At 34.1% G+C, this 23,807-nt stretch overlaps 1 protein-coding gene across 4 annotated transcripts in view; it reads right to left on the minus strand.

Annotated features, from left to right (window-relative positions):
- Nucleotides 1-23,807, minus strand: part of LRBA (LPS responsive beige-like anchor protein) — a 406,817-nt gene that overhangs the window by 74,310 nt on the left and 308,700 nt on the right. For all 4 annotated transcript variants that reach the window (XM_061993733.1, XM_061993732.1, XM_061993731.1 and 1 more), the window contains one exon: nucleotides 22,297-22,449. In XM_061993733.1, the coding sequence (XP_061849717.1) occupies nucleotides 22,297-22,449 (153 nt within the window). The remainder of the gene's footprint in view (nucleotides 1-22,296; nucleotides 22,450-23,807) is intronic.

Here is a 23,807-nt window from a genome sequence, read left to right on the forward strand (position 1 = left end):
TACCTTAGTCTTATTGTCTACTTAATCATTGTTACAAAAAATACCTGGGATGACTGCAAATGGTCACATTTGAAAAATGTTGTTTTTCTGTGGCAAACTGACAGAAGAACTCTTGCCAAATAAGGATTAGATAGGGTATTCTTGCTTACTACAAAACGATCCAAAGTCAAGTGAACTTCTCCAACTGGTCCTATTGAGTTATTGCTGTATTTAATTCCATTGTGGCACAGAGGACAAGTTCAGGAATCACCACTTGTCTTAATGCATATGATCAACCAGACAATAACATACACTATCCACAAGCATTTTGACATTACTAAGGCATACAGGATGCTAGACTGGAATAACCATAAGCTATATTCAGTATTTCCCTTCTTATAAAAAACAAAAATCCAGTTAAATTTGGTTTGCATACATGTACATATAAGGAGAAATCTTGAACTGTTGCTTAACTATTCCAGAAAGTGTAATCAAGGAAAACTTTCAGTGACTTCACATAATGGCCTTGCTACTGAAATTTGCTAAGCATATAATTTAATACGATTCATACCTTAAATTCTTGTAAATCGGTGATGTTAATGCCATATTTTATTGGAACAACTACCCTCTCCAGTTTACTCATATGCAAGCAAACAATAAAATGACCAGTGCCTTTCCACAGGGAAGCAGGAAATTAGAAAAAGGCTTAGCTATTTCTTCATGTCATTCTTTTGTGACTAACCTGGTCTGTATTCATCATTTAATTGTTTCAATGTTGATGTTTTTTTATTCATGAAATCTTTTTGGAAAATGTCAACCTCTAAATGTGAACAAACATATCAAAGGACCCCAAGCCCTAACTCATAAGGAAATGAAAACTGGAAATACTGAAGTGTTGTACCTTGCAATGCTAATGGAAATGACAGGCAGATATTCTGCTACCTAAAAACTTTCTCCAGTGTTAAAGCATTTAAATATATCCCCTGATCACCATTTTTTAAAGTATCATAACTAAATAGCCAGTTTGAAAATTAACAAAATTGATCATAAAAATCTGAAGATTTACACTATAAAAATCAGAATCACAAATGTATATATTTCAAAAAGCTCTATCGTGTGGTTTTTTGGTAAATTCATTTTAGCCTGAGCAAGCTCTCCTTTTGTTATTTATATTCTAAATATATAGATGAGAGTGTGAAATCTAAATCTTCAATACATTCTTTAAAATGTACGTTCATAAAATTCCTACACCTGTAATCACAGGAACTCTTCATATATAACATAGTAATCACTATAGAATGTTTTACATAGTGTATGTTACTTGTGCACTATACATTCACGAAACAAGCAATTTAGTTTTCTTTTTTACAAAAACATACCAGGCCACATTTTAAAGATTTAACACAGAACTACAGAAAATAAGGAAAATATGCCATGATTTATTAGGCAATTAAATGCATAATTACTGATTTACCCTTCAAATCACATATGAAAAGCCCTATTGTTGTGAACCAAAATAAAATTTTTAGTGTATGATTATTGGCAAAACTAAAAACCTTCCAAGAGATTGTGCAGCATAGTCTGTACATACACATACACAGAAAGAGAGATAGAGAAGAAGGTAATAAAATTTTTTTACCTGCCAAAATTAAAGTGTATCTATGGGGAAAAACTACAATCATTGAGACAATGACAGTTAAATTGTATGGTTTCATATTTGACATAATAAATCTGTTTCTGCCTTAAAACTGAAAGCTCCTGTCTCAAATTTAAAAGTTAAGATGTTAATAAAATACTTTCTGGACATTGAAAAACTAGAAATACTAAAACATAAAAGGTTCTTAAAATTGGTTAGTGTTAATTTTTTTTAAGTATTGCAATTATCTTACTGGTCCTGAGCAGAGGATACAGGTAAGAAATCAGTATCATAGTCTACATACAAAAGGAAAAATAAAGCTGTTTGTAGAAAAGCAATTCCTTAAAAGCGTGTGATTCAGTTATAGGCACAAACTTCATCAGCTGCCTTGTGTTTGTTTCTGTGTTTGTTTTCTAGTCATTTACCAGATAATAAAACTACAATGTAAAGCTTAGTATTTACTTCTGCATAAAACTTGCATGAGCAATATGACAAAAAGTTTTCATATGGGGCAAAGACTAGGAACTTGTTGAATTAACAGGAACAGAAAGCAACTGTGGCTGCCTAATCATATGAATCCAGCAGAAAGTGGTGTCACTGTCAGGCACAAATCCTCTCCGACCAGTAACTGCAATCTCAGGTCTGAGACCTTCATTCCTTCAGTAAGTTTCCACAAGGAAAGCAGGAGGAGGAAGGAGAGAGGCCACATTGTCAGCCTCAAAAAAGACACAGATTATTCTTTCCAGTTATGCAAGAGTTAAGAGTTGAAAATCATTTTTAAAAAATTGGAACCTCAAAATATGGTGTAATTTTTATTTTCCTAGGAAGATTTGAGGCTTCAGAGTTCATCTTTTCAAACTTTCACCCACAAAATTAGAAAATTGCTTTAGAGACTAATAAATGATAAAAGCTTAGATTACTGTAAACCAACAACTGCAAGAGCCACATCTTAAGGAAGAACAAACTATGGCAAAATATAAAGTGAGAATGCCTGGTTTGTTGGAGATTTAAAATTGGAAAAACCTCAAAAAAACCTTTTTTTTTTTTTTTTTTTCTGGAAGCTACAAGTAAAAAAGGATTGTAGACTAACTTCACTATATAACCTAAAGATCCTTCTACATAAAACACTGGGGGGTTCTAAATATTTACACGTTCTTTTGAACACTGAACAGAAATCAGCTTTCTCTCTGTATTGTTACAACCCATATGTATCGCTTCAATTTCAAAATCCAGACTTTGGAGAGAACATGCATGTTTTTAGGACTGCTACAGTACACTAGGAAGCTACTGTTCCTATGTATACTTAATATGAACCAGTTCCTGAAACACTAATGGAACATAAATTAAAAATTTTGTCATTAATTTTATTTCACTCTGGAATTTCCATTACTGAGAACAATGGGGTACAAAGCAGAAATCCACTATACATTCTTACAATGCTTTGTGAAATTTGGCATCCATCAGTGTCATATAAAACACATTAAAAAAGCAGCACTACCAGTTTCAGCACAAATATTTAAAGGAGTTCAGTATAAACTTTATGTCCAAATAAAGTCTACTAATATCCAGCAAGCAGTGTTGCAGCTGCATTAGCTCATGTAATGTTTCACACATGGAAACCAAGATGCAAGATTACCTCATTTATGGTAACACTCATAAACTACACAGTACACAGTAAACATGTCTACCCAGCAAATTAAAATATCACTGCACTATGCAGCAGCTGAAGCTATCCAGAACCTGTTTATAATCCAATAGAAACAGAAATTTGTCTTCAGTTCTAGAAACAGGGGGGAGGGGGAAAATCAAAGTCTAAGTAAAATAAACTGCACTGCAAGTGTCACTTGCCCCAAGACTTCCTGCTTCCCACAAAAGACATGCACCCATTCTGGAGATCAAAGGTCATACCTTTACAATAGAATACATTGTAAATAGGTTTAAAATAATTGAATACAACTGCAAGCCAAGGACTCATTTATAGCTTGCTAGAAAAAAAACATAGCTGTTTTAAGTCATTCCAGTATATGAACTGAAACCTGTATTATAAAACTGCATCTGCTTCAAAACTACCAGATCACCACCTGCATACCAGTTGGATTTGGTCATTGCACAGCCATCTAAATAATGAAATGCTTTTGAGTAAATTACTTGCCACCACTGTTTTGATTATCCTCTGCAATGTCTGGAGGAGCACTAAAAATGGCCATACCTGCCGCTAAGAGGCTGGGTAATCAGCAGCTTTCCTAGGACCCGAATCTCACTCCTAGAGAAGTAACAACTACTTATTATTTCTTTAACAGCCCACATCGACAGGAGTGCTGTAAATATTCACCGGCAAGATGATTTATTTCTCATGCTGTACTAATCAGACCGAGTTTACTTCTTACACAGCTGTCTCATGACTCAGTGCTTGGGACACTGACTGCCTAACCAGGGGGGATGGCACAATGCTCTGTTCCATTCTGAGGACTTGCAAGATCTAGGTTTACATGCCCCAAACAAATTGCTATTTAGTCTGTGCCCAGAGGTGCTGCCAGCATGTCACGTATGTCAGTATGAAACCTGAAGTTAAGGACATTCTATGATTCTATGACATGCTTACTAATCATTTATGTCTGCTTGTTCTTCTGTGTCTTTATTTCCATCAATCTCGACATTTGCTAAAGGAGTAAAGCTATCAAACATAGATGTAACCACACGTTTCTCTTCAATATGATAAACTTTTATTCAGTCACAGAAAAGTCCTCACTTCTGGGCTGAAACAACTCAAAAGTGTTTGGAAAATGAATATGCACAATACATGCCTTACAATTTATTATAATTATTTTTCCAGATCTCAGACTTTTTCACAATTTACAATCAGCACTTTTTTTACAACCAACCCAAGCAACTATATCATATAGGTCCACACTCCACATCAATAAGGAAAATTTTTAAAATTATGATGGTCAATAAAAGCTTCTATAGTTCTTTATGTGTTCAAAATCCTGCACAAGTTTTAATGGGATAATCCTGTGAAAACAAACTATCACCTGAAAGTTATGTTTACTAGGGCTTATCTGGCATGCAATCTGTGCCATATTAGTGAAGCTCAAATGCCCTCCTTCAGGGCATAATAAATTTGGAGGTTTGTAGAGATTTGTTAATATATTTGCTATCTCACCAGGATTAAAGGCAGGAAATAATTCCTTGATATTTACTTATCTCTGTTGTTAACCTTAGTTACCTCTATTAGATTAGCAATTATACCACTACAAAACCATAATCGCTAGTCACAGCAAAAAGATTGTTCATCACAAGACTGAATTGATGCTTATTTTAACAAGGACACATGAACAATTAACTACTGACACATTCTTAATTCAGTGGGTTTCAACCTGTGGTTTGCAGATGCCTTTGGTCTGTGGATTACTTCTAAGAGACCACAAAGGGTAATTAAGGAAAGTCTTGGCTTACTGTCCGTCATCTTAAATTTGCTGCACAGGAAAATTTACCTTCAACTGGAAATTTTATGGGGTCTCAGAAAAAAAAGCAATGTAGGAAGTCACTGCCATAGATCTTTTCTTATACATCAGAAACAGACCTTGGAATTTTTACAATAGTTTTGGCCTCTCAACCGCTGCAGGTGAATAGTTTTCCCAACAAGACTGAAAGTCTGAAACTATCAGGAATTCCAAGGTAATGTGATTTCTGGTGGAACATTCACCTTTGTAGGTAGGGTCTGGCAGATTCATTTTCTCTTTTCAATTCTACTGTTCTGGCAGTGTTTGTGGCTGTTAATAGAAGTCTATAGAATACTTCTATACAATAAAGTAGATTCCATCCAAGAAAACATATAAACAACAGCTAAGTCTCAGAGTACCCTCTTTTGCCCTGTTGCATATTACTTTTTCTGAGTGATAAATTCCAGATTTTTGTTGGATAAATCAAAATCCTTTACACAGAATACTGCAAAACAACTATCCACCCTCAACTAAAAAAAATGTCTGGTCTCACTTGAAATTTCTAAAAACACGTAACCAGTTATTTCCCACCTTCGTCCATCAAAACAAACAAGCCCTCAGATATACTGCGAGAAAATTAAAAAATCTACCAAGCCCATTTACAAATTTTCTTCTACGTCTGATCCCTTGTGGGAAAAGGATAAGTATATCAAGTACTTCACATTAGTTTAACAGCAAGACACCTAAAATGTCATACCTAAGGAAAATATGACATGAAAATCCTCAGAAATATAATCTCTTTGTCAATTTTTTTGGCAATGCACTTTGTTAGCACGTTGGCCTTCGGAACAATTTTCCTTTTTCCTGTCATTTAATGAAATGCCAAATAATCATACTTGACATAAACAAATCGGTATCATCATGTAAACAAAGAATTAATAATATTTAAAATCCAGAGTCCATTTATTTGTGTCATAGAAAGACATGATCTGTAGCAGAACCCCTCAGTCTTTTGCACATTGGGACTCCTTAAAAAAACAGAAAATAATTTCATGTCTACTCTTCTTTTCCACAAAGAAAGTGTTTATGTCATTTCTCAAGACATTTGAAAGAGAAATAGGTTTTGCGTGGAACTAATTTTTTCCCACAAAGCTTGATTTTGTCTCTGCTACAGGATTGCCATCTAATTCTAAGTTAACTATATCAACCTTTTTACAAGTACTCATTAGTCAATGTAATGGAGGTATCTAATTTGATACAAAGCTTTCTCAAACTCTGATTAGTTCCACGATTATTCTCTCCATATTTCATGGTCAAGGTAAGATTTGTTGAGTTTTCAGCTGCAATATCCAACTTAAGTGGTTTCTCCCCTGTTATGCTATTTTTAGCCACTCACCAGTTTTACAAACACATCTATTTGCTGGGCTGAATGGCATAGTAAATTAGAAGTGACCCAAATAAAAATCAACATTTTGTCTTTTCTTTCAGAATTTACATAATTCTTAATACTGTGAAAAATGTCACCTTCTAATATCTTTAAAATAGATTCCCATAATTAGTAGGGATGACAGACCAAATTCTTTTGCCTCTTCTGCATTTCTAGAATAGAAATAATACAATTTCCTCATCATATGAAGACCATAAAGGTGAACTTACTAATGCTTGTGGATGATTCAGATAGTACAGAGCGAATACTAAAGAAAATAGGATCCTGTTTTCAGAATAAGGTTCAAACTGTTCAATAAATAGGGTTTGAAGCTATTTATAAACATAACAGTATGGAGAAAAAAACCCCCAGTAAATTATTACATGAGCTCTGTTCATTTTGTAGACTGAATACAGTCAGCAGAAAAATAACAGCATGTGATCATCTAGTTAGAGGCTACATGATAAGGCATAAGCTAAATGAAAATGTATGTGTGGGATACATGTATAGATTTGTTCTTTGTTTTTCAAACACTTTGAGTCGATGAACTTATTCTATATACCCTACAAAGGAAGAAAAAAAGACCCAACCTAGTCTATGAACAAAGCAGTAGGTGGTGCAGAATCATAGTTCTGAAAGATTTCTCAACCAAAATACACTCTTTTCATGTTTTCCTATTGCTGGCTTTGTGGGAAGGCCCTTCAGCTACCGAAGCAAACAACTGAACAATGTGAATTCAGATATGTAATGACTGTAAGGTCAGTACATGACCGCTAAGCATTCATGACCCCAAATTAAGAGGTATTACCCTCTATCTACTAATCCTTGGGTCGCAAATGTACAGCCTACTGCAAGAACATTAAAAATTCCTGAAATTTGCTTACAACCCACTGCTTGAAAGACAGAAAGCTAACATGCATGAAGTGATCAGATAAGTGAAAAGGGCAATTCTGTTCTCAAACACCATATTAAAAATGCCTCATCTTTCAGCCACCTTTTCTGTTAATGAAGTCCACTATGATTTTGTATTGAAGTATTAGAGAAATACCACCATCTTCTGAAAATATGAATTTTAGATTCAGAGATCTTAACATTTCTAATCAAAATTAAAATTTTAAAGGATGATGAAAGAGAGGCTACATTCACCTTAGTAGTAAATGTGTTCAGAAGACATTACTTATATAATCACACTACATGGGATTCATAAATTAATTTCTACATTTTGGTGAGGTGGCTTTAGTTTTTAAAATATGTAAGACTATACGTTTGTCACTTTTAGTGTTTTGACATAGAATCATAGTATTGTTACAGTTGGAAAAGACCTTTAAGATCACTGAGTCCAACCAGTCACCTCACACTGCCAAGTCCATCACTAAACTAAAACATATCCCTCAGTACTTCATTGATGTGTCATCTAGAACATGTAAGAGACTGTAACAATCATTTCATTGGTAAGATTAAACATTTTTACTGAAAACAAATCCCAGCTTTTTATACCATCATGGCACATCTTATGTCCAAAATTTACTTGTTAAAATTAACAGCAATTTACACATTTCCCATACTTATTCGATTTTTTTAAAATGCATGTTTTTAAAAAGCAGATACTGAGTCCTTTGTGGAGACTAAAGGAGTTGTGTTATTCTTCTGGCTGACACCAGATCTCACTACAAACTTCATACCTAATGTACAAACCTAAGATTTCAGGAAGATATCAAATAGATTTAATTTTAGATTCCTCAATTAGGATTTCCCTGTAATCACTAGAGACTTTAACCTGTCTTCATCTATCAACCCTTTTCATATCCCTGCCATCTTTATATTTACAGATAGCAACACAAAAAGTCCCAGAAGAACTGAACAGATCTGGTTACTATTTATTCTGCAGTGTAGTTTCTCAGCTTTTTGTTAAATTCTCAGCTTCTCTGTCTGTATCACTAAGCTCCTCTTTCACTGTTCATGTGCCACCACATTTTCTATCCTCTTTACCGAAAGTTATCTTTGGACTTGAAAATCTCAATGTCATACGTATTTCATTGCAGTTCATAATTGGCCCCCTAGCAAACATAAATTCCAGAGATCGCTTTATTTGGTTTGTGGGGTTTTTTTTTCCTTACTTACTTTCTTTGCTTCTCTTAACATCCTAAACCTCATGGTAAAAGGAGAAAGAGGAATCTTTCAGTCAAAGATGTGTGATTAAGAAAGAAGCATCCATCTCTAGGAAACCCTGTGGCTTACTTCAGGGAATACCAACAGAATACATTCCTAACCTTCTGTCTGCATTGAACTTACTCTTGTTAGAGAAGTGAGAAAACTGACATATAACAGAGATGGCCATCTGGCAGACCACAGTGAGACCCAGCTTGCCAAGCAGTTTTATCTGATCCCTTAGCATGCCTGCCCATCACCAGCTCAACCAAATTGAGGGTAGTATTTATATATGCTGCAGTAGAAAGGTGTATAAATCAAATCAAATAAAAATCAGCAGGATTTATAGTATTGGATGTAATACTGAGATAACAAAACTATGTTGATCTAGCCAGAAATAAAATTGCCCCCTAAGTATGTGGAATTTACCTATTTCCAGTGTGCAGCCCAGCTCATGGCAGTCTTGTACATAACTGCAATATCAAAGTGGAAGCTGAAACCACACAAGTCAGCACACTACTTGGGTACAAGAGACTATAAACAGGACATAATTAGCTTAGATGACATGTCCCATGGGAGGAACCTCAATGGAAAGCAAAATTTTCCACTAAGTGATCATCCACAGCTACAACAATAAAATAGGATCCTCGTGCTATATTTGGGAGAAAAACATTCAAACCTGAAAGAATTCATCAGAATCTTGCTCTCTTCTAAACTTATTCTAAATCACTAATGTACAGACAGCAAACTGGAACTGGGATATTGCTCAATAAACATGCGTAAAGCCAGAGAGGAACATAACCTTCTAAAAATCTGAGAATGGCTCAGATCTGTCTACAAAAGCATTAAAACTTGGCTTACAAAAGCTCTGGATGTCAGCTATGTTTGTATGCAGCTTTGGAATGGATTTTAATCCCAGCTTAATTCTGGTGTATACACAGCCCAAGGGTGTGCCTGCATGATGTGCTTCAAGGGAGGATATTGACATCCAAGTCCACTGCATTGTGGCTAGTTCATGTGCTTTTAGTATCTTAAAGAAAGGTTTACTAAATTAACAAGACTATAAATAAAATAACCCTATCAGAATATAGTGCAAAATTTAATTCTTAGATTACTCCTGTTAGTTTAGGCAAATTAAACATTTATTATTTAAAAAGTCATTCTGTGATTTATCGTGAAAGCAGAGAACACTCCAAACTCTTGGGTCATGCACTCACCATCTTCCATTCCTAATCCCCATTACAAAGTTCTTATTCTGCCTCAGAAAGCAGATGGCAAGAGATAATGTCAGTAACAATTAGGAAGCTTCACTGCCCTTAAGGACTTTTCTGTAATATTTTTTTCCAGGGATTTTTAGAAACAGAATTCTTTGCACTATTTTTTTCTAGGTATACTTGTCTGGAAGATCCTGGAAACAATTACACAAGTTCTGTTGACTTCTTGTTGTTTTGAGGTTTTTTTCTTTAAACAATGGCAAATATTCAAATTTTTATTAGTTAAAAATAAATAATTATAAATGGAACATTCAACATTACTCTTATTCTACACATTGCAAAACTAAACTCACTTGTTTCCTAATACTTTCAATCAACTTCCTCTAAACTAGTTGTACGCTCCTGAACCTTTTGTGTTTTTATGAGCCCACTTCAACTCTCATGAATAACTAACTTGGGTCAGATCCAAAATTTCTTCTTAAATTGGCTTAGAGAAACTCTTAAGTCCATTTGGACAATGAAAAAAAATCACATAAAGGTATATATTATGTCACTTTATCTATGCAGAATTTTGTGTAGTTATGACCTATTTGAAAGTCAATTATATTTTTGCTATTATTAATATCTTTAATCTTGCTTTACAAACTGTTGCTTTTTATTAACAATACTAGTCTACCTAAATAAACTCGAAAGAGAAAATAAAACTTCAGAATGAAAAGAAAAAAATAATGCTGAGGGACAGACAGATTTTGTGCAATTAAACACGTTGGAAATACATTTGAAAATTTTGTATTTAAAATGCAGAAAAGACAATTGCTTTCAAAAATAAATAAGTCAGGCTAGCTTGGTTCTAGAGCCTTGTGCGAGTTACTTAAACCTTGTCTTTCTATAGAGATACCATCCAATATCCTTCTACAAAGCAGGTACATTAATGGAACATAAAAGATTAATTACAGCTCCCCTCTGCCAAAAGTCACTATGCCTTAGATGTACTACAAACACTGGCAAATAAAGACTCCCTAACATATTTCAGCCAAACTGCACCAAGCTAGATAGTTAAAACATTCTTAAGGTAGGTAAGCTAACATGGAGAAGATCAGGTGAGCACAAGCATGAGAAATTCTACCTCTGGTGTTTTTACTAACAGTCCTCTACTTCAGAAGGAACTTTCATGCTTCAAAAGCAGAACAATTGTACATATTGGAGAATGAAACAAAGAAATTTAAATTTTTCTTTCATTGGATTTGGCTCTGTAGGCATGGAGGTTCTACATATATCACAAATTTTACTATTGCATTTCAGTATATAAACAAGTAGTTGAAGGGGTACCTTGCAACTAGCACATGTGCCCATTTTAACTAATAAAGATTTTGAGCAAAAATTACAACCCAAGAGACTTGGGTTTGCTTGAATTGCTTCAGAAAGAGTAACTGGAAAAGGAATTAACAGTCCTTAATTAAGGGTTGACCAACCACATGACTACAAGAACCAACTGCTCAGTATATTTATTACTCGGGTGAGCATGACTTTGATTGTCAAAAGCCTGCATTTGTTTTTCTAAATACATTCTCCTACTTGACTGATGGGCTAAAGTTTGGCCTCTCTTTAAACCAAAAGGGCTACACCTGAACTTCCAATTAAAGGGTAACAACTGGCAGATGTGAGGGAACATCTAGCAGGAGGTTGATGCTGAGCAGATGGGCCAGGGTGCAGCAACCTTTTCCATCCGTTTCCACCCACTGCTTTTGCAAAAGCGCATAATCATCACAAGCCTGACACTACACTTCCTCAAGCAGCAGTATGATACTCCCTGCAGAGCACTGGGCTGCTATTGCTAAACTAATACCAGAAACACAGCTAACTAGAGCTTGTCTAGCTCTACAAGTCCACACCACCAACTGTGGTTTAATGAGATACCAGATTTGACAGAGAAAACAGTTTAATAAGTTTCCACTCTTGAAATGTTTGTACTTGCACTGCACTGCAGCTATTTCATTAATTGTGCCAAGGTCACCACTAGTAGAGCAATACTGTAAATAAGATCACTACAATAATAACCTCAGTTAGAAGCAAGGCTTTTCGACATCATTTCAGTTATCTAAAGTACAGAATCACAAACATTTCTTCCCCAAAAAAGACAAAGTTGGGGAAACGTGGTGAGGGACCGGAAGAAGAGATGGGAGACTTAATGTGGCTACATCCCTGCAAGTCCTCTATGTTTTGGAACTATGTCTTCACATTTCCCTTTGTATAAAGCCAGGAGATCTGTTATACAGCAACATTAGTTTAATATGGTCAAGAAAAAGATACTCCTATTTATTAGCACAAGATGTGGGGTATTACTTCTCTCATTAAACCCTCATATATTCCTCTAGAGCTTGTTTTAACTACTGAATGTAAGATCTTGTATTTCACATTACATGTTTTGTACTGCCTAACAAACTAGGTAACTTTATGTTTGTATAAACGTCCACAGTCCTTTTATGGTTCCTGTGATTAGTCTTAATGTTCCTGAGTCTGACCAAACATCCTTAGAAAAATATTACCTGGTAACCAGACCTCAATTTTTTATTTCACGAACAACTTTTACTTCCTTATTTTATGAATAAGAGAATGACTGTATCTCTGATGCATCTTCTCAGTATTATTGATTATATTGTATGTCTTTATTATGCTCTTACTTATTCTCCTCTCTTCTAGGAAGAAGAAATTCTTTCCTCATATGAGAGTTTTTCCTACCTCTGTATCATTATCAGAAGCTTTCTCTGTACCCCAGATGGTTTTAGCAACATTACTGTTCCTCATCCCAGGCTTTCAATCAGTGGAGTCTTGCCAGGAAAAAGCACTGAAAGCAAAGCCTCAGCTGATTTTTTTTTGTGTCCTTCCACGCAGGGCACAGATGGCCATGTTTTCTCAACCCCTCCCCTACTTCAGCTGAAGACCACAAATTCTCAGTTTTTGTCCACAGCTCTATGTATGCATATGTTACCAAAATCTCATTTTCTTTTCCAACACTTAAGATAGAAACTTCTGTACCTTCTGACTGTATTACAAATACTTTATTTACAACAAATTACCCATCAAATTTGAATTTAGCAGCATATTTTCACATATGATCTATAAATACATTTCAGAAAAAACACCACCATGCCCTACTAGGTCTCTTGCCAGTACATTGTGTTGTATACAAGTCCTGATCACCATTAGTTCACCTTACAGGAGGAGTAAGTTGCAGTATTTCATTGCAAAGCAACTTCCAAACACAGACTGTAACTGAATAAATCAAGTAAGAAACTGCCATCCCTTTCAAACTTTTATTTTCTCCCTTACCTATACCGAGCTTGTGATGCAGTTTTTCCAAGCTAATCAAAATTCTTAATACATTTTCAACGGCATCCCTCAGAGCACCATTTACAGGGAATGCCCAGGCACAGCATTGTGAGAACAAACAGAAGACAGACAGATTTCATGAACACCTGTTAAATGGGGCAATGGCTCCAGCACAATTGTTTCCCACTTCATTTCACACAGTAATAACTTTAATGTCCTCCATGGACTTGCTTTAAAACACCAGTTCTACAACATCAAACAAGAAGAGAGCTAAAAGTAAATGTAATTGTCTAGATTGCTTCAAATCAACTTTTTTGGATAAAACTGAATTTACTTACCTTAGTTTTCTATTTTATTTTTTTTAAATTGTATGTGCTCAAACTGTGTTATCACTTGGCTTTTTATAATCTCCCTCAACTGCATATCATTCTCCTTATTTTAGTATTTATCTTGGCTATGATAAATTCTTTATTAAAAAATCTGCATCTCTCGTTACTCTCTTGAATGTCCATAGCTTTAGTTTAGGCTTTGTATCTTTTTGACTCTTCTATATTCATCTTTTCACTTTTTATTGTTTAACCTCTTATTTTGTTTCATCTTGCTCTCATTTAAAATATTTATACTTTTAGGTTTTTTCCAGGTCATTTTGTTTAATCTCAGACCTTGCTAAGACAGATACATTATAGATAACTAGGTAGTGTCATAATGTCATATTTAAAAGTAATTCAAATTCTTTTTATAATGTGATAGCCTGGAGGTTTTTTTTAAATATGAAAGAATTATGGTAGAATTATTTCATACTCTTTTTAACAAAAATTATGAAGATTGGCAAATTCTGATACCAGCTTTTTAATTTTTTTTTTTTCCATAATAGCAAAGAGAGACAGACTGACCAGGAAATCACACTGCATGATTCCATTAAGCTTTCTTTCTTGAGGAAGACTGGCATTTTCAGAAATTATTTCATTTCAAGTGTGTGCAGACTTTTTAAAAAATTATTTTACCTGTGCTTATAACCTCGAAGTCCAGAGTTTAGTAGTAATTTCAATAAGGTAACTTGTATGCAGAATTTAAAGAGATAGTAGGAATGGCAGACAAGATGTAATGAAGGTATAATTATGGAAAGAATAGATTTTATAAGCTTTGTTTTCCCTTCTTATTTACATATCTGGATTGGATATTAGAGATCAATGCTTTTGGCTAACAAATGATGATTCACTACTTAAGTTACTGTTTTCATTGAAAAAGCAAAAAATAGTTTCTTTACATGGCCACGTTTGTTTTTTCTATAAACCAATGTACCTCTCTAAAATATTCCAACATATGTATTATGCAAACCCCACCTTACAATATTAGCATATATTGATGTTTTATCAAACTCAAGCTGAATACTTTCAGCATTCTTAAGACAAGTTCTAATCAAAAACACAACTCAAGTTCACTTTTCATTACCTCCCTTATATTCTTAAATATCTTTGACTTTGTTTGTATAATAGTCTCCTATATAATTAAATCAATAAAAATTCTTACCTGAAAATTAGGAAAACTAAGATTCCAACAGAATTGGATTTAAATAAAGATGAATTTCTGGCCATATTTCTTAGATTGCATTTTAATAAAAATAAGTTGTTCCTCTATATGCAGAGTCAATTGTACATACTGAAAAATTAGTCTACTTTTCTTTATTCCCAGATTTTCAGATTTTTTTTTAACAGGCCATATATCACATACCTTTAGAAATATTTCATCTCTACTTTTCAAAAATGTCTTACAACGAATGATCCTTTAATTTCCCTCTAGAATTAGGTTTTCACTTGCACTGATTTCACCTAAAGGTACTTATGCTGGCATTACTAGCATTATTCTAGACTTATCTTCATATCAGATCTAAATAAGGTGATAAAAAATGTGTAATTAAGGTTTGATCCCCATCCCTTTCTATGCCAATAATCAGATCTGTACGTGATTTAATAAAATCAAAAGAATGCTTAGAATTTTCCAGTATTTTTTTTATTCTAGCCTGCACACAAGTACTTCTGTCTGAAAGGCAACTATGGTTCTAACTTTTTGAAATATTAGCAGTACAAAAAATCCTGCAGCACTAAACACAGATAATGAAACTCTTACACATGTGGCTGAGTTGGTAGGAAAAGGGTGTAAGTCGTACAGTAACACAGTTATACCAACACACCACTTAGGTGAAAAACAAATAGGTTCAAGCCAGTGTTAGTATTCCACATAGACAAATGGAAAGGGAAATCCAGACAACAACTAGAACTGCACATTGTGGTCATGGAAACAGTTTTTCAGCAAAGAATAAATCCTGTGGCTTAAATTCACACAACATCATACATTTTTTTCAACTTTTTAAGAGATTTTTTTTTTGCTCCCCTGCCTGTTAAGTAGCTATACGGTGCAGCCTGTGCTTTCCAAGACTGTCTTGTTTTCATAGGTGAGACTAAAAAAATGTGTTAAATAATATCAAACTTTTCAAAACCCAAAGTCCAATATCAGTGGACTGAACCTTTCACATTCAACTTTGCAGAAGAATAATATTCCTGACAACTTTCTGAATTAGACATTAAGTCTAATAAGACTTCTATGAATATAAATTTTTATTTGAGGAATACAAGGAACCTTGACTCCTGCCTCCTTTTTGCATAGTCACAGCTTAAAAGCAACATAAAATGAATGCAGCATAGTGTTTTAAAATGCATCTGTAGTTACGTTAAACAGATACTTATTTAAAATGCATTACACACATGGTAGACAAGTAAAAGTATTTTCCAAGAAATACAAAGTCACAGATTACTTTCCAACTTCTTTTTTCCATTATAAATTTATCAAAGTGATTTTCTCTAATAATTAAAATGCATGTAGAGTTTATTGCATAAATCTTACATTGTATATTGTATCTAGATTAAAATTTCCAAAGAAAAGTCAGAAGAAATCACCAAACATTAGAATACAAGTGGATGAAATATTTTTATATTTCATGAAGAGTTGGAAAAAGCTTCTATCATAACTCTTCGCCTTTTTCTTCATGATTCATCACTTTTCTTCTAAAAAAACAGATATGCAACTTGATATCAGAACAATCGAGAAGAACCTGAGTTAAGAGTTCATAGAGCTATGATTTTCTTACTCTTCTATACTACACTCAATTTTTGTAAACAATTCAGATCATCTTGGATTGCCAGAAGCATCTTAATCATGCAGTGTACACAGACTAATCTGTATTCTAGCTTTTGAATACTATATCCAATCCTGCTTAAGCTAGATGCTTAACTAGGTGCTGCACAGATACACAGTTCTGATGTTGCTAGTTAACCCATTTTTCATTTTAGCCTTTTTCCTGTTCTGTAATGTTTTAAATATATTTAACAAGTAAGCTATTACTTGCAATATATGACTAATAATCTATCATCCCATCCCTGGAAGTGTTCAAGGCCAGGCTGGATGGGGCTTTGAGCAGTCTGGTCTAGTGGAAGGTGCCCCTGGCCATGGCAGGGAGGTTGGAACTGGATGATCTTTAAGGTCCCTTCCAATGCAAACCATTCTATGATTCTATGATCTACTACTAGTAATCTGCACTTGTGAGGCTTAATTAATACAGTTCATATCCACATGATTTTCTATAGCACTTGCTGTAACACCTCGAAATACACAGCTGCGCAACTAGAAGAAAACACTATGAAGAGATTTTTCCAAGTTAATACAAAAAATCCAGTACAATCCAAGTTACAGACACTGCTTTAACTGCTGCTTCCATATTTTTATTTGACTAATAGCAATAGTTTTAATAGATTGAAAGTAGGATAATGTTCTTCAAATCAACTTTTGTTTTTTTCATCTGTTTCCATTCTATGGATAGGAGACAAAGAAGACTTTACAAAAACTGCAGTTCTGAGTATTGGTGGCATGTTAGTTGGCAGGGAACATTTTTTTTTCAATATTTAGTAGTATAAGTTTGAGTAGCCTATGCTAAAAAGGAATACAACATTATCAACCAGTAATGATCTTCTTATTCTCACTGAAGATCTTTCTTAGCAACTAGTAGTTCTAACAGTGACTCATTTTGCTCCACTACAACTTGCATTAGGGTGGTCTACTCTTCCTCTCCATTTTATTTATCATACTAGGATAAATTTTGTATGTAATACCTTTATGTATTTAAGTATTTCATTTGTTTAAGAAAGCATCCTAGCTCCTAATCACTACATTTTGAATTATTTGAAAATTGGATTTCAAAACTTTCAATCCAGCACAGTAATCTCATCACTTTTCTGATTTGTCTTGCTTTTCTCCCAGTATTGAACCAAATGGATAAACCACTAATCATGAAAGGATTAACTCTGCAATAAAGCACTAATCTTGATAGACCTGAAAAACTTTATTATCTCCAAAACAAGCTAATTCTCAAAAAGCTGAGGCTCATCAAAGCTACGTGAAGTTTAATTATTATCAGTTGATTAATAGTTTGAAATTAATTCTTACCTATTCAGACATCCAACCTTTAATAATGGCACAAAATAGATCACTTTACTATTCATAACACACAGAACTGCTTTATTGGAATTTTTAGCTATTCCTAACTACTAGTAGGTAGAATGGACATTTCCTTGGCTAGCACCTGGTCTTTGTGAATGTCTACTTTGTTATGCACAATAAGAAGGGCATTTGAAATTTCTTTCCACTTTAATGAGGTAATTATCACTAACTCCAACAAGTGAATTTAAATTTCTAAACTAGAAAATTATTCTAAAGGAGGACAGTAAGACTGTGAAACCACCAAAAGACCTCAGAAAAATATAAGTTTAAAAGGATATGGCTGTTTCAGTATTTGAAAACTACTGGCATAGCTTTTGTTTAAAATTTATGTATTCATAAACATCTAAACATCTATCTCCTTACATTCTTCTCTTCCTAGTTTACTTCCCACTTCTTTTTCCTATAGGTCTCTCAGAAGCATAGGAGAATGAAAAAATTGTTGGGTATTTTCTTCTTGTTAGATATTTTAAAAGTTTGCATTCTTGTCTTTGCTCACATACTAATGACCTAAATCATAGAATCATAGAGTCATAGAATGATAGGAGTTGGAAGGGACCTTTAGAGGTCATCTAGTCCAACCTCCCTGCAGAAGCAGGTTCACCTAGATCAGATTGTATATGATCATATGTTTGAAATAGTAAAATAAGGATGTAATAGTATGTTGTGTTTGAGATTTTTTGGGTTCTGTTACAGAAAGGAATTACAATTTTATCTCACTTGAAAGTTGGTGGGTTTTTTACTTTATTAAGGTAACACAATAATTCTTATTAGACACATACACATATATCTCAAATGATGGAATTATACAATAATACAATTAATGTCAACTGCATTTGTGTAAACTGACAAATATTTACAGGTATCTTAGCAGTTATTCTATGGCACTAAATGTAATACGGTATTTTAGAGGTATACAATAAGATTCCAGAATGGTAAAAACCCAGTCATTTTTCCATCAAACTGTAGATTGTCTCAGAGAAAAATATCCCACTTGCACTCATTGATTTGTGTTATTATAAAATAGTGTTTTCACAAACTAATACAAAGTACCAACTACATGCAGAAGCAACACATTTTACAGTTCTTTGTATTGCTTAGAATGACATCCTGATGCTATCATTTAGCTCATCACGACATTCCATCAATCAAAACCCAGTTTTAATTACACACCATTCTACTTTTTCTCTCAGTGCAAACACAGAGGACATGCAACAATCTATTTCAATTAAAATACAGACTTTATAGAATTAATAATAGGTTGGGAATCACTTTTAAATCAGCAATCAGCCTGTCAATTAATGTTCTGAACCCCCGCTATTGACCCAGTACTGTACAAGCTGTTATTATGCACTGTCCTACATATCATCTGTTCCTTGTGCTGGTCTGTTCCAGAAAGACAGACAGCTGCAACAGTATATCCCTGTTCAACCTGAGGACCATCTGACTTTAATTGTAGCACACAGCTTGATGTGGGTCTGGTTATGAGAAGCCAAAGTATCACACTGTAATAATCTGGAAAAGCAGAAACCTGCCAACACAAGGCTGCAAAGAGGGGCTTGGGCTGTCTGGCTGGCTGACGGGCTGCAGGAAATATGATTAATGAGCAAGGTATAATGATATCAGGAACCCGATTAGCACCACAAAAAGGTCACAGATCAAAGTAGTATGCATTTCATGAGCTCCAATCATTGTATCAGATCTGTGGACTTAAAGAGGTAAACTGAAATGCAAAGGGAAAAAATATCTATGTGTGATAGCTTACAAAATGAGCACTTAAAATGCTGTAGTCACTATTTTGTCTGAACCAGGAAGCAGTAAGGAAATACTAACTGAATTAATCAGCCCAAGTCACTTTGTTAGAAAGCTTTTTTTGATAGTATTTGTGAGGAACTGAGCTTTAAGCATTCTTCCTAAATATACCTATTCTACTTCCAAATAAAACAATGATGGTTTGACACTCATGGCATCCACTCCACTAAGTATTAATACAAAAAAGCAATTTTATATTTGCATGTAATTTCCTCCATTTTATACCACTGCAAAACTGGCAGATTACAGAGACATCATCCTCCATACTAGCACTAACAGGGCCATCCCCATGACGATAAGTTTAATTGCATCACACAGAAGCAGTTAACGCAATTCATTGGCACAGAGGTTTCAATTTAATGCTACCAGACTGACCAGAACTTGATATCTGAACTGCAGCAAGAGTTTCAGGGATCTACAGTATGACCAAAAGGGATAATGTTTGACAAGAGTTTAATATAATGACACTTGGTAAATTATTTCTTAATTTCATCATTAACCAAAGCCTTTTACAGAAATCTATTCTGTCCAACTATGCAACACTGGACAATTGTATGTTCTTGTAAAAGTTTCTTGTTTTTTGTTTTTACGGCATCATTTATGGGAACTTTTGCAGACTCTTTCAATACACTGTTGGCCAAGTGGTACTGCAAAGTCAACTTTCAGAGCAGAAATTACAAAGCCAAGCAGATCACTAGCAAGTATTTTTCATGAAAATGGTTTCAGGAGTCACAACCATTAACAAATAATTACTCACGGAATAAAATATATGAGAAGGAAATATCATTTATATTTAGATAATAAACATGATATTTCAGTCACATAAGAAATGATGAGTGAAATCAAGGACATTACAATTTCTATCTTCATTCAAATATACAAAAGTTAACATACTGCTGTTCTCAGATTACTTTTTCTTGAAATTAAAGTTTGGGATATGTAACAAGCACTTTCCTCATTCTAGTGGTTTGAACAGCCTTTTTTCAGGATTTCACAATAGAAATATGTGTTTATTGTAGATTGTACATGAAAAAAAATGCATTTGGAATATGGCATGAGATCATTAAGAGTTTGAAGGGATTTTACATTTTGTGTCCAAGAGTTTAGTAGTAATAATCAAAAAGCAGCTACCTTCTGCTGATGAAGCACTTCATTCTGAGAATATAGCACAAGTGAGAGAGATCAAGGAGAGTTGCAAGAATGGCAGATACTAGTAGCAAATACTTTGGGAAATGAGGAAAAGATGAGGGAAGGGTAGAGGGTGGAAGGTACAGAGAGGTGAGGGTACAAAAAAACTGACACCAAACCTAGAAGTGTGGAAAATAAAATGAAGAGCTAAAATCCTGGAAGAGGAGGAAGCTGGAGTTGGAGAATAACTTTACAGTAGGGAAAGTCTGACTTGTAACGAATAGAATGAGAACTATATTTTAAGCAGAAGCTAAAATACCAGAGTCATGTGAGACCAAGGCCAAGGCTGCCTTTGACAAGCCTGCTTAAAGAAAGGAGTTTTTCATCTTTCAGGTTATTCTGAATCACCAATGCACACTGAGTTCAAAAAGGTGTCAGGTTACTTCCCTATTACTTATCAGAACAACTGTAAGATCAAAAGTTCCATTTGAATATGGTTGGCCAAGTAGTCCTGCTAAATGTTGGCACATTTCATACCCTGCTTACATAAAAATTGCACATAATTCTATATTAAGTAAAAGACTATATTCACCTAACATGACTATTGTGCACCCTACAACTGCCTGCAGAAACCAGGCTAACTAACATTTCCAAAGACCATGATAACGTGCCACCAGTAAAAGTGCAGTGTAAAGCATTCTGACAACTTGTAAATCATAGATTTTTCTGATGTGATTGTTGTGCAGTTTTATGAGTATGAGGTCTGATATTTTGCCAAAACCTGAACTTTTTCAATTCCTATCTTCTAATTTACGAATATCAGGAAATTACCAAATACAAGTCTGGTCTCTGAAAAGTATTAAGCCTTAATCCAGTATTTTTGAAGATTCATTGAAAAAAAGCTTCTCTAACTTATTCATTTTAGAGTGTCACTGACGTAGAATCCTTTCATTTTGAGAAGAGTCTAATGTAATAGCTTTGAAATTGTACTGAAATACCAACAATGATATTCTAACAGCTATGGTGTCATTGATTACATTGCCCGGAGGGCACAGGGCAGACAGGCAGTGCTAACAACGGGATTTTCAAAAACAGAGAACAGTAATACAGGTTTGGAGAATGAAGAAGGCAAAGGAGAATCCAGACTCATTTTCCTGTAAATAATGCTTTGAAAAATACCAATGTAATTAAATAAATGGAAGAGGTAGCAGAAGGTTTAAAATGTAACCTTCTTTCCTGAAGCATTCACTGATCCTTAGAGTTAAATGGATAATGAAATTAAATAAACGTAAAATAACACGTATGTAATCGGAGTGACAAATATTTCTATGATTAAAGAAGCTTTTTCAAGTCTTTCAAGTCTTTTCAAGTCTTCTGTAAAGTGATGATTTTATTAGCTCTTTAGAACCACAAGAGATGACATAAAAATGGGATAAGATCTCCTATGTATTTACAGACCACACTTAAAATTTTTGAGCAATTCTAAAGAATGAACGATACTATATGCCTTTTCGTCTTTCTAAACTTGTAAATCTAACATTTCTTCAGGTTATTTCAGTAAATTATAAACAGTTATATATTGCAAGAAAAGATACAAACTATTTCAGAAAAATCTTGCAAGACAAATCTTACCAGTCTGTTTATGCGAACAAATTCTTCTGGGGTTTTGGCCCATGGTGGAAGTTCAACATCAGACACAACTGTTCCATCATCCATCACTCCCAGATTGTAATTGTTGCTGTTGACAAATATCTCTGGGAGGTAATAGAATTCAGGAATCAATTCCTGTAGATAAATGAAAAACAATACCATGTTATAAATTCTGTCAGAGGATGCACTTTGTTTTGTTAAAAAATAAATAAATTAGAATGGCATTAGGCAAAGAGAATATTACAAAATACTCCTTCAGACATGCTCCTCCCTACCTAGAAGAGGGAAATCCCTTCCTTTATACTTTCTAAAATTTAAACCTTTAGATATGATAAATCCTGATCATGCTTTTAATACGACAAAGATCTAAGCCACATCAGGCTATAAACCAAAAAACTCATAACATTGGCTTTGGTTTCGTATTATGCAGAAACTTATAAAACTAACGAAAATCACATGGTGCAAATAACATTTAGCAGAAAGCAACAGACAAGCAAGGATGTTAAGAAGTTGGGGAAAACTGCTTCTTTCACATTTTAAAATAACTCATATTTTAAAGTGCTAAATATACAAATGACAGTCTATAGTTTGGGTCAAAGTAGTGACATATATTTTAATTTCAATGGTGTAAACCTCAGTTTTATTCTTAGTCTCTCTGACATAAAAAGTGCAAGAACTTGATGTACAGGATCCTATCTGAAATTCTACTGTGTCCAGAAATAATTATTTTGTATATTATAAAATACCTGCAGTATTTTATATTCCTCATGTTCAGAAAAAAACCTCATGTATGCCTCGTGTTCAGAATAAAACCCCAAACAGTCAAAGCCAAATCAAAGTATTTTTCTTTCATGAGAAAGTCGTTAAGTCAATTATGTGTCCAGTCTATAATTGCAGGGAAGAATCATGCATAATTTCAGACATACACTGGCATGCACAGTAGAAAAAAAAAAATAAAAGAAGTAATTTCACACGGTTCAAGGTTTGTGTATGTGCTAAATTCCTTTTCAAGATTATCAATACTCTAAACAAGTGTGCTCTACAAGCCTGTGCTGAATAGGACTGGAACACCACAGCATTTAACACCTCCATGACTGGCCCACTCTGGCACTTCTGCAGGCACAGCCTCCTACACTAAACAGGGTTAAGGAAAAAATGCAAGGACATAGAGGAAAGGAATTGTAATTTCCAAGTTTTAAGAGATAAACAAAGTCATATTAATGGCTAAATGAAAAATTTATTTTAAGCAGCAAATGGTACATTTTAATGCAGAACTGAACACAACACTCTTGGTAGCAATATGAAGCTCAAAGTCATGAGGGTTTTCTCTTGAATAAGTGGGTTGTTTTCCTGTTTTGCAGACAACCAGTTTCATAAATTGCCATTTATTTTGCAAAATATGCAATAGGATATAAACATATCTAATTAATATTATTAGAATATTTTTAAAACACGTTTATAAATATCAGCAATGTTCTGTCATAGCACTTAAT

This window comes from Colius striatus, chromosome 3 (assembly GCF_028858725.1).
Source record: "Colius striatus isolate bColStr4 chromosome 3, bColStr4.1.hap1, whole genome shotgun sequence".
Lineage (NCBI taxonomy): Eukaryota > Metazoa > Chordata > Aves > Coliiformes > Coliidae > Colius > Colius striatus.